Source organism: Chrysochloris asiatica, unplaced genomic scaffold, assembly GCF_000296735.1.
Source record: "Chrysochloris asiatica unplaced genomic scaffold, ChrAsi1.0 scaffold00170, whole genome shotgun sequence".
In the NCBI taxonomy this organism is placed as follows: domain Eukaryota; kingdom Metazoa; phylum Chordata; class Mammalia; order Afrosoricida; family Chrysochloridae; genus Chrysochloris; species Chrysochloris asiatica.
Genome location: NW_006408688.1, coordinates 144,687 through 158,830, shown reverse-complemented (window position 1 = coordinate 158,830; position 14,144 = coordinate 144,687). Strand labels below are relative to the sequence as shown.

General features: G+C 39.1%; 1 protein-coding gene across 1 annotated transcript in view; it reads right to left on the bottom strand.

The window, feature by feature from the left end:
• TPH2 (tryptophan hydroxylase 2) overlaps positions 1-14,144 on the bottom strand; it is a 149,765-nt gene that overhangs the window by 130,618 nt on the left and 5,003 nt on the right. Inside the window, exons 3-5 of the mRNA XM_006871613.1 lie at positions 13,191-13,374; positions 12,979-13,079; positions 6,285-6,352 (exon numbers count right to left, since the gene is read on the bottom strand). Coding sequence (XP_006871675.1) covers positions 6,285-6,352; positions 12,979-13,079; positions 13,191-13,374 — 353 coding nt within the window. The remainder of the gene's footprint in view (positions 1-6,284; positions 6,353-12,978; positions 13,080-13,190; positions 13,375-14,144) is intronic.

The window sequence follows — 14,144 nt, the reverse complement described above, 5'->3', positions numbered from 1 at the left end:
AAATTGGTGCACGTTTTGCTGTGTTGTCTCAGCCACAACAACAAAAATTTAAAAAAATTTTTTTTTTAAATATAGTTCAAAGTGGAAGCAACCTCATGAGAAAAGCATGTTTATGTGCCACCTGAATTTCAACCAGGAGAAAGTACATTCATAACAAAACATAACAGTAATATTCAAAATTAATTTAAGCAAACAAGAATGGCATAATTAAAGTCAGAGCTCCGGGCCCCTTTCCAAGAGAGTAAGATAAATTGAAATCACCACCACCGCCACAAATATAATTAAATAAAATATACATATACATTATTGAGAAATAATCATTATAATATGCCTCAAAGAAAAATGTATAGTTAATTTAAAAAAAATTATTGCCGATCTTTCCCCCAACAATATAGCAATTGTGGAATCCACAGAAACACAGTAAAGCTAATGTCAAAGTTAAAAAATGAAGGTGCCAATGACAGAAAACTGTATCGTTTCAGACAAACCTAACAGCTACAACATCACAGTCATAATTTTCTCTTCCTCCACATGCCATCAGCCCCCCACGCATTTCCATTTCCTCTGAACTGCCAGTCTATAGGCACATCACATTATCTAATCACGGGCTACTTTTCTCCTGTTTATCCTAGAATTGCATTTATTTGAGTGTTGGGAATGAGGTGTGATCTCTCTAAGATGATGTTAGAAACAGTGCCCTCTTCCTCCAGAGCACTCATCCCCTGGTCTTCTTATTTGCACTAATGAATGTTTCCTCTCCTATTACTAGTGAGGCAATTAGGCCTCGCTGACACTCCTGGCCACAGAGTGCAGGCATGTCTGCGGGCAGCTGCAGGCCTCTGGGTAATCAATCATGTTTCTCCGCAGCTCTGTCAATCAGCAACTCGCTGGAGTGGCATCTATCGACAATTCCCAGTGTGACTCTTCCCCCGCTCCGTCTCCTGATTCGGGTTCATGGTAATGCAGACTTTGAACCTGCTGTTTTTTCATCATAGAATGGAATTTTTCCTTTTTCTGGGCTTGTCTTGATTCTTTCCCCCTGCTTTATCCTTTCAAGACTATCATAGAAAATATAGTATTCAATATGAATCTCCTGAGGCTTCTTGGTTGTGGTTTCAATATATATTATTCTATATTTCATTTATTTTCCTTTTCACTATCTTGAGAAACCTCAAACTACGTCCTGCCAATACCTACCACAGCCCACAGCCCTACCAAAGCATCTAGTGGTCCACCTTAGTCTTTATTCCTGACCATATCTTTGATTTCTCTGGGCCCAGGAAACTCAGACTAATTATGACAGGGAATTGGTTTGTTCTCCCGGTAACAGAATCATCTCTAATTTTTATCATCAGTCTCTATTTGGAGATAGCTCCCATGCTGGGTTTTTTAGGAACAGCCTAGTTTCAAATAATCTGCTCCTCATGCCAGTGGTTCCAAGCTTTGGTTTGGAAAATCAGGTCATAGCCAACTGCCAAGAGCCACTTAAATGAGCTTATTTTAAGTAATTATTTTATTGACATCTTTCTCCTTTGCTCACTCAGAAGCCATGAACGCTAGAAAAAGACCAAATTCCATTAAGAATCACACCTTTATATGCTGTAAACTGGAGACAATGGACAAGGCCAGTTGGGATTTGTTAGTATCTGTACCCCAGCCCCCACCAAACAGAAAAACTTAAACCAGCTGTTAGCAAGTCAGTCCAATGCATGGCATTCCCATGGGTTTCCGAGTGAAATTGGGTTCAATAGGGTTTTCATGGTTATGATCTTTTGGAAATAGATTACCAGGCTTTTCTTCCAACGTGCCTCTGGTGGATTCAAAACACTAGCCTATTTATTAGCCCCCAAGCATGGTATTTTCAATAACCTCATATGCATGTGAAAGCTGGACAGTAGATAAGGAAGACCATAGAAGAATTGATGCTTTTGAGCTATGGTGTTGGAGGAGAATATTGAAAGTGCCATGGGCTGCCAAAGGAACCAACAGCTCTGTGTTGGAAGAAATGCAGCCAAACTTCATCTCTCATACTTCGGGCATATTGTCAGGAGGGACCAGTCGCTGGAGAAGGATATCATGTTTGGTAAGGTGGAGGGTCAGAGAAAAAGAGGAAGACCCCCAGCGAGATGGATTGGCAAAGTGGCAGCATCAATGGACTCAAGTGTGGCAACAGTAGTGAGGTTGGCCCAGGATTGGGCAGTGTTTCGTTCTGTTGTGCATAGGGTCGCTGTGAGTCCGTACTGACACTATATGACTACCCCCACCCAGTCTCAAATTTATTCTCCTAAAAATCTTATAGAAGTCTGAGAACACTGACATCATGAGAGATATTAAGGAATAATCTTTTGGTGTCTACTTTCCACAACTCCCAGAGATTCCAGATTTAATCACTCCTGGTAGGTAGGCATCGTCCTCACTCCATCCACTAGCAAGAAGCATTCAGGACAACTGGCAATCTTTTAACTGTATTTTGGCAATTTCCTACACACACAATTGGGACAATGACTATTGGTATTAGTTGCCATCAAGTTGGCTCAGACTTTTGTGACCCCGTATAAAACAGAACAAAACATTGTGCCATGCTCACAATTAATGATGTGCTAGAGTCTTTTGTTGTAGCTTTCCAATCTAGGGGGCTCATCTTCCAGCACAATATTAGACAAGGAATTGGTTTGTTCTCCTTATAACAGAATCATCTCTAATTTTATCATCATATTCTGTTGTGACCCTTTGGATTTTTCACTGACTCATTTTTGGACAGACAAGTTGTAGTGAAAAAAAAAAAAACAAAGAGGAAGAATTGGTAGTTGGAAAGTACCGCTGTACTGATAGAAATAATGCTGGAGATCTCATGATAGAATTTTGCAAAACCAACAACTTATTCATCGTTTACCTTTAATCAACAACATCATATCAACCTCACCAGATGGAATACAAGATTTCAGAAATGGACAAAACATTGAAAGGGAAAAAGAGTAGATTCAAAGCACTGAAAGCCCAAATTATTGATCTTGAAGATAAATCTCTCAATATTAGTATACTAGGAGGGCTGGTGTGGTGCTGTAGGAGAAGCACTCAATCATAAGGTTAGTTTGAACCAAAAGGCTAGCAGTTCAAACCCATAAGCTGCTCCTTTGAAATCCTATGCAGGGTCGCTATGATTTAGAAATGACTCAACAGTACTTAACAACAACAACAGAAGCAAAATGGTGGTGGGGGGCAGAGAGAATGAAAAAATTCATAGAAATCCTAAGAGTTATGTGGGACACTATGGAGAGGAACAACTTACAGGTGATCAGAATTCCAAACAGGAAGTGGCCATTAAAAGCACAGATAAAATTGTAGACAGCTTGTTGAAATAAAACTTCCCTAGCATCATGAAAGATGAGATGACAAGCATATAAGAAGATGAACAAACCCCAAACAGAATAGGTCCCAAAAAGAAAATCACCAAGACATATCATAATCAAACTTTCCAAACCAAAGACAAGAAAAGAATTCTGAGATCAGGAAAAATGAAAAGTTACCTACAAAGGTGAACCAATAAGACTAAGATGACTTCTTAGCAGGAATCATGCAGGCAAGAAGACAATGGGACGACATTTATAAAACTCTGAACAAGACAGCAAAGCTGTCCCTCAAATATGATGACAAAATTGGGACATTTCCTGATAAACAGAAATTAAAGGAATTTGTAGTAACCAGACTTTACAAAAAAAATGCTAAAGGGTATTCTTTGGACTGAGAACCAACCACAGCAGAGAACAACCTGAGATTACCGTATGTAACAACACCACCCAATACTCAATCCAGTTACAGAAATATTTAAAGTAAAATAAGACTTCAACACTGAAGATAGGGAACCAGAGGGATCAATTTATAATGAAATCAACTACAAAACAAAAAGAGGGAATATTGTAGATACAGAACTTCTAAATGGTGAGGAAGTCAAGTAGATTTCAAAATACAACAGACTCTTCTAAGTAGAGAATAAATTAATAAATTATAGGATAACCTCAAAGAAAATTAATATACATTTTAATTTTAAATAAATTAGGTACATCAAAATAAAAAGAGGAAAATCAGAAAGATTTAATAAACATGGACTCCTGATGTAGCGCTATAGGATCAGCCCTGGACTATAAACCACAAGGTCAGCAGTTCAAACCACCAGCTGCTCTTCAGAAACCCTATACAGGGTTGCTGAGTCAGAACCCACTCGATAGCATGTAACAACAACAATAACAACACAATAGAAATGAAAATGAAAGAAAATCCACAAACAAAATGAAGTCAGTGCAGAAAATTATGTGGAACAATAAAAACAGTTGCACAGCAAAATGACAACAATCAATTTATACCTATTGATATTTATACTGAATGTAAATGGATTAAATGCATCGGTCAAGAGACATAGGGACAGAATGGATATGATAAGAGGATCCTTCAAGATGCTGTCTACAAGAGTGACATCAAAAACATAGAGACAGCCTAAATGCCCATCCACAGAGGAAAGGTTAAGTGAACTTTAGCACATATATACAATGGAATACTACACAACACTGAAGAATAATGATGAATCTGCAAAACACCTCACAACATGGATGAACCTAGAGGACATTATTGTTGTTGTTGAGGGCTGTTGAATTGATTCCAACCCATAGCAACCCTGTGTAGGGTTTCCAAGGAGCAGCTGGTGAGCTTGAACCACCAACCTTGCAGTTCAAATGACTTTGCAGTCTGACACATTAGCCCACAGCGCCACACCAGGACTCCTTGAGGACATTATGCTGAGTGAAATTAGTCAATTACAAAAGAACAAATATTGTGTGAGACCAAAGTTGTAAAAAGTTAAGAAAAGATTGTCTTAATAAAAGAAACATTCTATGATGGTTACCGGAAGGAGAAATTATTCACAGGCTAGAGGGTAGACACATGTTAACATGAGTGAAGGGGCAGGCAATATATAATCAAAGGCTCTGGTAGTATAGTGGTTACGAATCGGGCTGCGAACCTCAGGGTCAACAGTTTGAAACTATCAGCTGTTCCGTGGGAGAAAGATGAGGTGTTCTGCTCCCGTAAAGATTTACAACCTCAGAAACCCTGTACAGGGTCACTATGAATCGGAACCAACTCCACAGCACATAACAACAACAACAGCAGAGGAAAGATGGAGTTGTGGAAGACACAGGAAGGAATGAAGGATTAAAGATACTGTTAACTGTTGCTACATGGAGAGGATTGATATCATTGTAATGAAGCAAAGTAAATGATTTGTTTAATGTAAAGTTGATGATCTGTTCTGTAAACTTTCACTCAGTTCACAATGAAAAATTAAAGAAAGAAAACCCTGTGGAGTACAGTTCTACTCTGTCACACATAGGGTCACTATGAGTCACAGCCAACTCAGTAGCAACTGTTGGTGGTGGTGTCACATACCTTAAGTAAATATGTTTAAACTTTTTAAAAAACAAACATTGATAAGCTTCCTAACACAGAAATGCCCAATGTTCTCACCAGAAACACACTTCCTCTGCACAGTAGTCAAGCTTCTCAACTAAGTCTCAACTAGAATAAGAAGAATTCTTTTCCTCTGCCAGCTACTACATTTTGTGCTAATGACAAAACCTGCCTCAGATCACAAAGCAGACAAAGAAGACAGGGTTTGGTGTTGGGCTATAAGTTATACTAGTGAGCAGAGTCAACAGAAGGTGCACATCACTCTAGAGTCCTAGGGACGGCCACTTACACTGGGCATTGTGCACAGTCCTCACCCCAGCCTTAAGGCTTTCATTCTTATCTCAACCTGGATCCATAATAGGGTATGACACTTGTCCACAAACCCCCAGCTTCCAGGAACTTTCCCGTTCCATTTTAAACAAACACGTTTCTTTTCTATCACAGCGGATCCGCCATTCTTGCTGAATCCTCTACTTTCACTGGGGAAGCTGGACATTGAAGGGGGTGCCAAAAAGAAACAAGTCAAAAGTAAAATTAAAACACATTTTCCAGGTCTTGTGAAGCACACAATGGATCTTTGCCTTAATGGAGCTGCAAAAAACAGTGGTAAAAACATAGCACTTGACCCTTACAGCAATAATATCAGGATGTTAAACTTCAAGGTTGACATTTAAAGTCTATGGAGTTGGTCAGTATTTTAAATGGTTTACATCTGCCTCTTGCAAAAGTTGGGCTGAAGAGAAGGCAGGTCTGTATAACATAGCATGAGTTTTTTCTAACTGGTCAGTGACAAGTCTGAAAAAAAGAGTTATACAGATACTTACTATTTATAGCCCATGGCCACATCCACAAAATACTTCCTTCTCTGTCGATAGACATTGTCCTTAAATCCCTTAAACAGAAAAGAGATTAAGTTATTTAACGAGAGACAGAAAAATGCATTGCAGAAAGCCTAAAAGAAAATCATGTGGTGTTTATTGAGTGTTCAACTCAACCTTGTAAATGTAAATCTTTTCCTTAGATGAACATCTTGATGGCACAGACAGAAGCAAATTGTGCTTACAGTAAAACCTCCTTAAATTTGGGTTCTCCATATTTGGGATGTGTGCTGACTAAAGTTTACCTTTCTACTAAGTAGGTAGAATGGCTATTGATATTGTGAACAATATCTTTTGATTTTCAAGTATTATTTAAATGTAACGGATCTTAATCCCAAATTAATTTTATCCTATTCTTTAAAACAGGTCCATTTAACATGGCTATTCAGTAAATTAGCCTAATTTTAATTGCTTTGTATAAGTTATTAATTAATGCACATTTATTTAAAATTTGATTATTCAGAAAAATGATCAAATCCCCAAATTAGCATGAATTAAAGAGGTTTTGCTGTATTTTATGACTACAGCCACACAATGCAAAATCAATTATAAGGGCTTCATGCACAGGATAGTATGTTAACGCCATTCTACACTGAATTCCTATAATTCTAATTACTCTTAGCCAACTTTAGACTTTCATCCATCACCATGCACTTGGGAAATTAAAAACTATGTCTGTGATCCTTCAGTCAAGTAGAATCCTTCTGAGAGAGAGGGCTTTCTGGTTTACTCAAAAATCTCTCCTCTCTTCAACAGACTTTCCATTTTCCTTCCCTTCAGGTACTTTTAGATATTCAATTCTTCCCAAGGTTGTTCCTTCAAACTGCTGGAAGCCCAGAAAGGAATTGCTTCAATTTACATCCTTACCTCTGCAACCCAAAAGGATAACCAGGAAAGCAAGTGCTACTCTGAGAAGGAAGGCCAACTAAGAAGACAAGTCACATGGATTCTGGGAACTGAGAGTAGAAGAATGAGTTCAGATCTACAACAGCAACTAAGACATTTCTACCTGATGAAGATGTACTGTTCAAGTCGAACCTCAAACTCACTAGAAAATCAACCCATTCTCTAGTGTGCCTGAAGAAGAACTGACCTGGAAGCCAGAAATCTTCACAGGACTGTGAATCTGGACATAAATGAGGAACTTGCATGACTAAAGGCCTGTCTTTGGGAAGAGAGTTACTAATGGGGTGGGAAGTGAGCATCCCCTGAAATCACCTAATCACCTTAACATCCTACACAAAATAACCATATCCTATAAGCTAGCACTTTCCTTCCTTTGCTATGAATCAGAAATTTTTTAACTGGAGTCCTCAGGAAAGCTTTTTTTTGGGGGGTGGGATGGGGGTGGTTGGGTTGGTGTGTTGCAATTTTGTTCTGTTTTGTTTTTTTAAAGTAGTTTTTATTGTGAATTGAGTGAAAGTTTACAGGGCAGATCATCAGTTTTACATTCAACAAATCATACACTTAGTTTTATTATAATGATTATAATCCCCTCCATGTACCATCAGTTAACAGTATTTCTCTCTACTCATTTTAGCTTTTAAAAAAAAAAAAAACACTCAGGCATATGTAATAATTTAAACCACCAAAGGGCATGTTCTGCAAGTCTGCCTCCTGGCCACTAGCTCTCAATCCCTCTTTTCCCATGAATCTAGAGTCCTCAGCTGCTACGTCTCTCCATGTCCCCATCTCTGCCTCCATCTCTGGCATCTCTGCCTCTCTGGATAAGGTGCCTCATTCTGTTTGTGCTCATCTCCCTTGATGGTCCTAGGGTTCTCTATTTCTGGACTGTAAGATTAACTACTTCCCCGTTTTTGTTACAAAACTTCTACGTTTACAATTGTGACAGTCGCAATTAGTCATGATAATAATTACTCACTATTGAATCATAAGACTCTTATCCCCATCTCTTCTTACCAGACCCATCTAGACAAGATGAAAACTGTTCAGTGGGGACTCTATCTTACCCCACACACTCTTAAACTAAACTCCCTTTTGAAACCTTGTAAGCTAGTCACTTAATGCCTTTATTGCCTCCTTATTTTAGGTAGCCAATGTCTACGTTGCCTGTCCCTCAGGCAAGCTTTTAAAATCCTAAAATGTATGTATACAAAAATGTGTGGTCATAGTTAACACATTTACATACAGATCCATGACCTCTGAGATCATGGATAAATATGCCTACACCAGGGCAAATATGCCTACTGTAGACTGTAGATGGAGCTCCAGATCCATCAAATCATTAACAAGTTCAAAGTTCATCTGCTAACTGAAAGGTTAGAAGTTCCACCAGAGCACCTCAGAAGAAAGGCTTAGTTATCTGAAATCTCAACTCCTGAAAACTCTATGGAGCATAGTTCTTTTTTGACCCAAAATGAGGTCACCATGAGTAGAAGTCAACTCATTGACAACTGGTGTTTGTGATATTTGCTGTTGTTGTTGTTGTCATAGCAACACTATTTCGGGTTTTCGAGGAGTAGCTGGTGGATTTGAACTGCCAACCTTTCAGTTAGCAGTCCAGTGCTTAACCTACAGTGCCACACCAGGATAGAGAGTAACATAAAACCTGTGATGGTAAAGCTAAAGAATTGCAAGCATATTTATTATACAAAAAGAAAGCAGGTCATAGCGAAAGGGAAAGAGTCGTAAAAAACACAGCATCTGTTCCCTGGTACTGCCAAACCAGACACCATGGTAACAGCATCCTAATTTGCTGGGCTTCTCAAAGAATCTGGAGTATCTCTCCTTGATAAACAGCTGCAATTTTCCAGGAATGAAGGCGAGTGATTAGCTCATCATGCCTCATTAACCTAGTGAGGTGGTGATCACACATAAGTGTTGTGGGTCATCCAGAGCTTCCTGAATTGAACCATGGACTGGCAAGTGGTGTGACACTGTAGGATAAGCACTGGACTGCTAACCATAATGCCAGCTGTTCAAACCCACAGCTGCCCCTCAGAAGCCCTATAGAATCACTATGAGCAAGACCCAACTCAATGGCACTTAACAACAACACTAGCAATTACAGAGATACAGCATTGGCCACCCATTCTGAGTTGAAGCCAGAGCCTAGGAATGCCAGATCAAATACATGATTCCTAGGTAAACTTGAATTTCAGATAAACCATACCTTTTTATATTAGTACGTCCCATGCAATATTTGGTACACATTTGGTACTAATAAATGGATGATTGTTAAAGACCATTTTGAAAGTTTTTCTAATTTCGTTTAAGGAGACTTACCTGTGGATTACTCTGAAATATCCTAAAATTTTAGGCTACGCTGGCAAAAATTATTCATTATTTACCTGAAATTCAAATTTAACTGAGCATCTGTGTTCATTTGCAAAATCTGGCAACCGTATGTCAAAGTAAGTATCTGCCACACAAACCACCCTGCCCCCTTCATTTAAATCAAGAACTGATGGCCCAGCCTGCACCCTAAAGTGCTCAGTTACATTTGCATGGCACTCCAGTGACTATCTCAAATCACTCAACATTCTGGTATATTTGAATCACCTGGGAAGCTTTCAATAAAACTCCAAACCTGGACACTTTCCCAGAGATTCTAATTTCAATGGTCTGGGATAAGCGCCCCCACCCAGAAGATTTCCATGGGAAACTAGGGGTGAAAATCATTGAGCTCAGACATTAGTTCTCAGACTTGAAAGTGTATGATTGTAATCTCCCACAGATTCTTTAACATGTAGATTACAGGCCATGCCCCTTAACAATTCTGATTCAACAAGTTTCAGGTGAACCTTAAGAGATCGCATTTTAACAAGCACTTCAAACCAGACTATGAAAAACCCTACCAGTCTAGATCCTTGTTTTTCAAAGTCTTATCCACAGGCTTCCAATGTAAGCCTCAACATAGAGCTTGCTAGAAATGCAGAATCTCAGGCCCCCACCTGGGCTCTATTGAATCATGTTCTTAATTTTAAAAAAGATCCTCTAAATGATTTGTTTGTCCATGAAATTTGTGAGGCATGGACCAAATCTTCAACACTTTCTAGGAGTCCTGGTGTGGCACTGTAGGATAAGCACTGGACCATACAGTTGATTTGAGCCGTAAGGTCAGCATTTCAAACTCACCAGCACCCTATACAGGGTCACTATGAGTCGAAAAGACTCAAGGACACTTAACAACAACAGCAGTAAACTTAAGAGGAGAGGCCTGTCCAGATACTTCTGAAAATAAGTCAATGGAAATTCTGTTGGTCACAATGGACTGGTCTGCAACAGAACATGAGGATGGAGCAGGACTGAGCAGTGTTGTGCTGGGTTATGCATGAACTCACCATAAGTCAGGAGCTAACAACAAAGGGAATCAGCAACTCAATTCTTAAATTCCAAACCCTTTCTGAGCTATCCGATTCATAAAAAGTACTTCGTCTCTTTCTTTCCATCCTTATCAAATAATAATGTATAAAAACATCAACTAACCAATATCAAACTATTGCATAATGAACATTTGGAGTGATTACAAAAGAAGAATGTGTGATTAAAAAAAAATCACTTAAGTATGGTACTGCTAAGTACTTACAATTATTTCAAGTGGCTGCACAAAAAATCAGAGAAGTTCCATAGGTGGGTATAATTAGGAGTAATGCATTAAAGTTGAGCTCAGGAAAATTTGTACTGGTTTTCACAGCAAGGTCAGTGGCTCCTGGGGCTATTCCATTAAAATGGCTGACCCCCTTTCTCTAGGTTGAATAATTTTCAAACTAGGCTAAGGGGAGCATTTGGAAATAGTAGGTTAGAGAGAAATCCTTTACTGTCAGGCATTGGTGTGGGTGATTTAATACAACACTTCCTGAAATTAAGCATTTGCTCTTGCCAAAATGCTTTCTAGTTGTTTTATTAACTAGGCCTGTGTTGAAACATCCCTTTGAGGTCGATAAGCATTTTATTTTCTCTTTTTACAGAAAGAACTTGAGGTGCAAAAGTAGAATGACTTGCCCAAGGTCATTCTGCAAATTAACAGCTGGTGCCTGTGCAGTTCTCATAGTGTTAATCTCTTCAATCAGGCTTCTGTGCTAATTCTAACTCCTCTGGGAGCAGGGGGAAGGAGGAAACCTAACAAACGGATGATTATTAAAGGCCATTTTGAGTGTTTTTCTAATTTCGTTTAAGGAGACTTACGTGTGGATTACTCTAAAATATCCTAAAATTTTAGGCTACGCTGGCAAATAATATACTGTGTCTTTGAGTGAATTCAGCTTTTTGAAAAAAAGCAATTGAATTAGACCTATTTAACTATTTATTTGAAAGTACATGATGTCAAATGACTGATGTGACTAAAGTTTTCTCTCTTATTGTAGTTGTCATCAGTTGTCAAACTTCAGTGTGGGTTTGTTAAAATAAGTTCCCAGTTAGACGAATAGGGAAGGAACAATTCAGAAAAAGAGAGTGAGAATGATTGCGCAACTCCTAGAATGGAATCAGTATCACTGAGTTGTACATGTAGAAACAGTTGAATCAGTGGATGTTTTGTCATGAATATTCTCAACAATGAAAGAAAATTGAAAAACAAGCTCCCATATTATGCTGGGACCACACTGCCAAAGCGCTCAACTGCTAAACCAAGGGGCAGGAGTTGGACTCCATCCAGCTGCTCTGTGGGAGAAGGATGAAGCAGTCTGCATCGGTACAGATTTACAGCCTTAAAACTGTGGGGTGATTCTACACTGTCCTATAGGGACACTGTGATTGGGAATTGACTCTGTGGCAATAGGTGGACATGGAGAACAATCACACTGTCAGATTCCCATTTAACTAAAGTAAATATGTATAATTGTTACCCTCAGAGCACAAAGTCTTCTAAGAAGCATAACTGAGCTGCTTGAGTTTCACCCTTTCATCTGTCCATTTTTAGACAAGGAACACCAGGATGGGGGGGAGGGGAATGCTTATAATGAATGGTACATTGCTTACTTCTTCTAGACTATTAACTGTACTTCATTCTGACCGTAAAGAAGTTCCAGGTCTCTTGTGTAAAATAAAAACTGATGTAAAGGGGGGAAATAATGGGAACTGCTTACCCGAATATCATATTTCTTTAAAGGTAGTCATTTTTATTGAAGTAGAGGAGAGATGGTGGTAGATTCAAGGTAGATGTGGGAAGAGATGTGTCTTCCATCATGGCCTTATTCGAAAACCCCCCTGCCTTTCCACTGAGACTAAAGTCAACCACATTATTCTACTCCTAACTACTTCCAGTCATGGGAAATAACAAGGTGAATTTTGTTCTCTCACCAAGCCCTATAATGCCTACTCCTCCATAGTTTCCCAAGGGCGTGATCAATTTCAGTTCATTGTATTTCCAAGGGTCACCATCTACAAGTATATTTCAGGCTGTCTACTTCTACAGAAATATTCTCCAAGGTTTAGAATCTCCTCCTCTATCCAACCCTTGTAAAAATAAATGTTGTGTGGAAATGTCATCCTTCCTACCTGTTCCTAGTCAAGCATGTGTGCGGGGAAGCTTTATAATTTGCAAGTCTGCCTTCAGCTATAGAAAATATACAATGGATTGCTCTACCAGAAAGCATTGCAGCACAGAACATGGTACACACCGCCTGGCATAAGGCAGAGCTCAAAGAGCATGTGTGGAATGATTTTACTGGACACTTACTGGGTGATCGGCATCAAGTTCAGAACCATACATGAGAACTCTGTGAGAGCATTTGTCTAACTCAGAGATCTTCCGGGGGAACCATGGCACATCCTCTAGCTCTGTGGAAAACACAGTGCATGTTCAAAAATATTAGCTCACAGATTGCGTTTTTTCCCTTCGCAACATTTGGCAGATTGCAAAATCACCCGACAAGCAAAAACCGGCCTTGCCTTCTTCTTCTGTCCAAATGTTCTCTGGCGGGTTCAGTGTCACAATTGTGGTTTGAAATTTCAGCGACTGGATGAGCTCATTGAATTCTGTTTTACCGCACTCACAGTCCACGAAGATTTCAACCTCAGAACTTCTTCGCCGGGATTTCCTGGATTCGATATGAACCATGTTGACATGTTTCTCCTGTAGAAACATAAACAACATCTCGAAATCACCTTCAGGGCATGACAAAAGGGATGCCACAGGCTGTTCTTGTTCAACGATTAAGCAACAAAGTGCCAAGGAAACTTGAATAGATAATCTCATTATTTGATGGACTCAACCATGGAAATTTATCTGTATGTAGGTTTTCTTACCTCACAAAAAAAATAAATAAATAAAAGGAGAGGAAGCATTTAAGACATATAAAGAGACATAAATATATATATTATATATATGGATTTCCTGGTATGATACTATAGGATAAGCACTGGAATACTACTCATAAGGTCAGTGATTCAAACCCATCAGTCACTCCTCAGAAAGCCTATCCAGGGTAACTGTGAGTGAGAATCAACTCGATGGAACTTCACAACCACAATATAAATATATACATACACAGATTTACACATATACTTAAACCAAAAACCAAACCATTTACCATCAAGTCGATTCTGACTCCTGACAACCCACGTGTGCAAAGTAGAACTGTGCTCCACAGTGTTTTCAGGCTGTGACCATTTGGAAGCCGACCACCAGGCTTATCTTCCTAAGTGTGTCTGGGTGGGTCCACACTGTCAACCTTTCAATTACAAATCCAGCACCTAATCACTTGTGCCACCCAGGAACTTCATAATATACATAAAAGATAGATGGATTTATATTAAATGCAAAGAATTATAATCACGAACATCATCATTTCCCAGAGTTGCCCACATCCTCTAGTGGTGTGCATGATTATTTCGGGGCGAAAA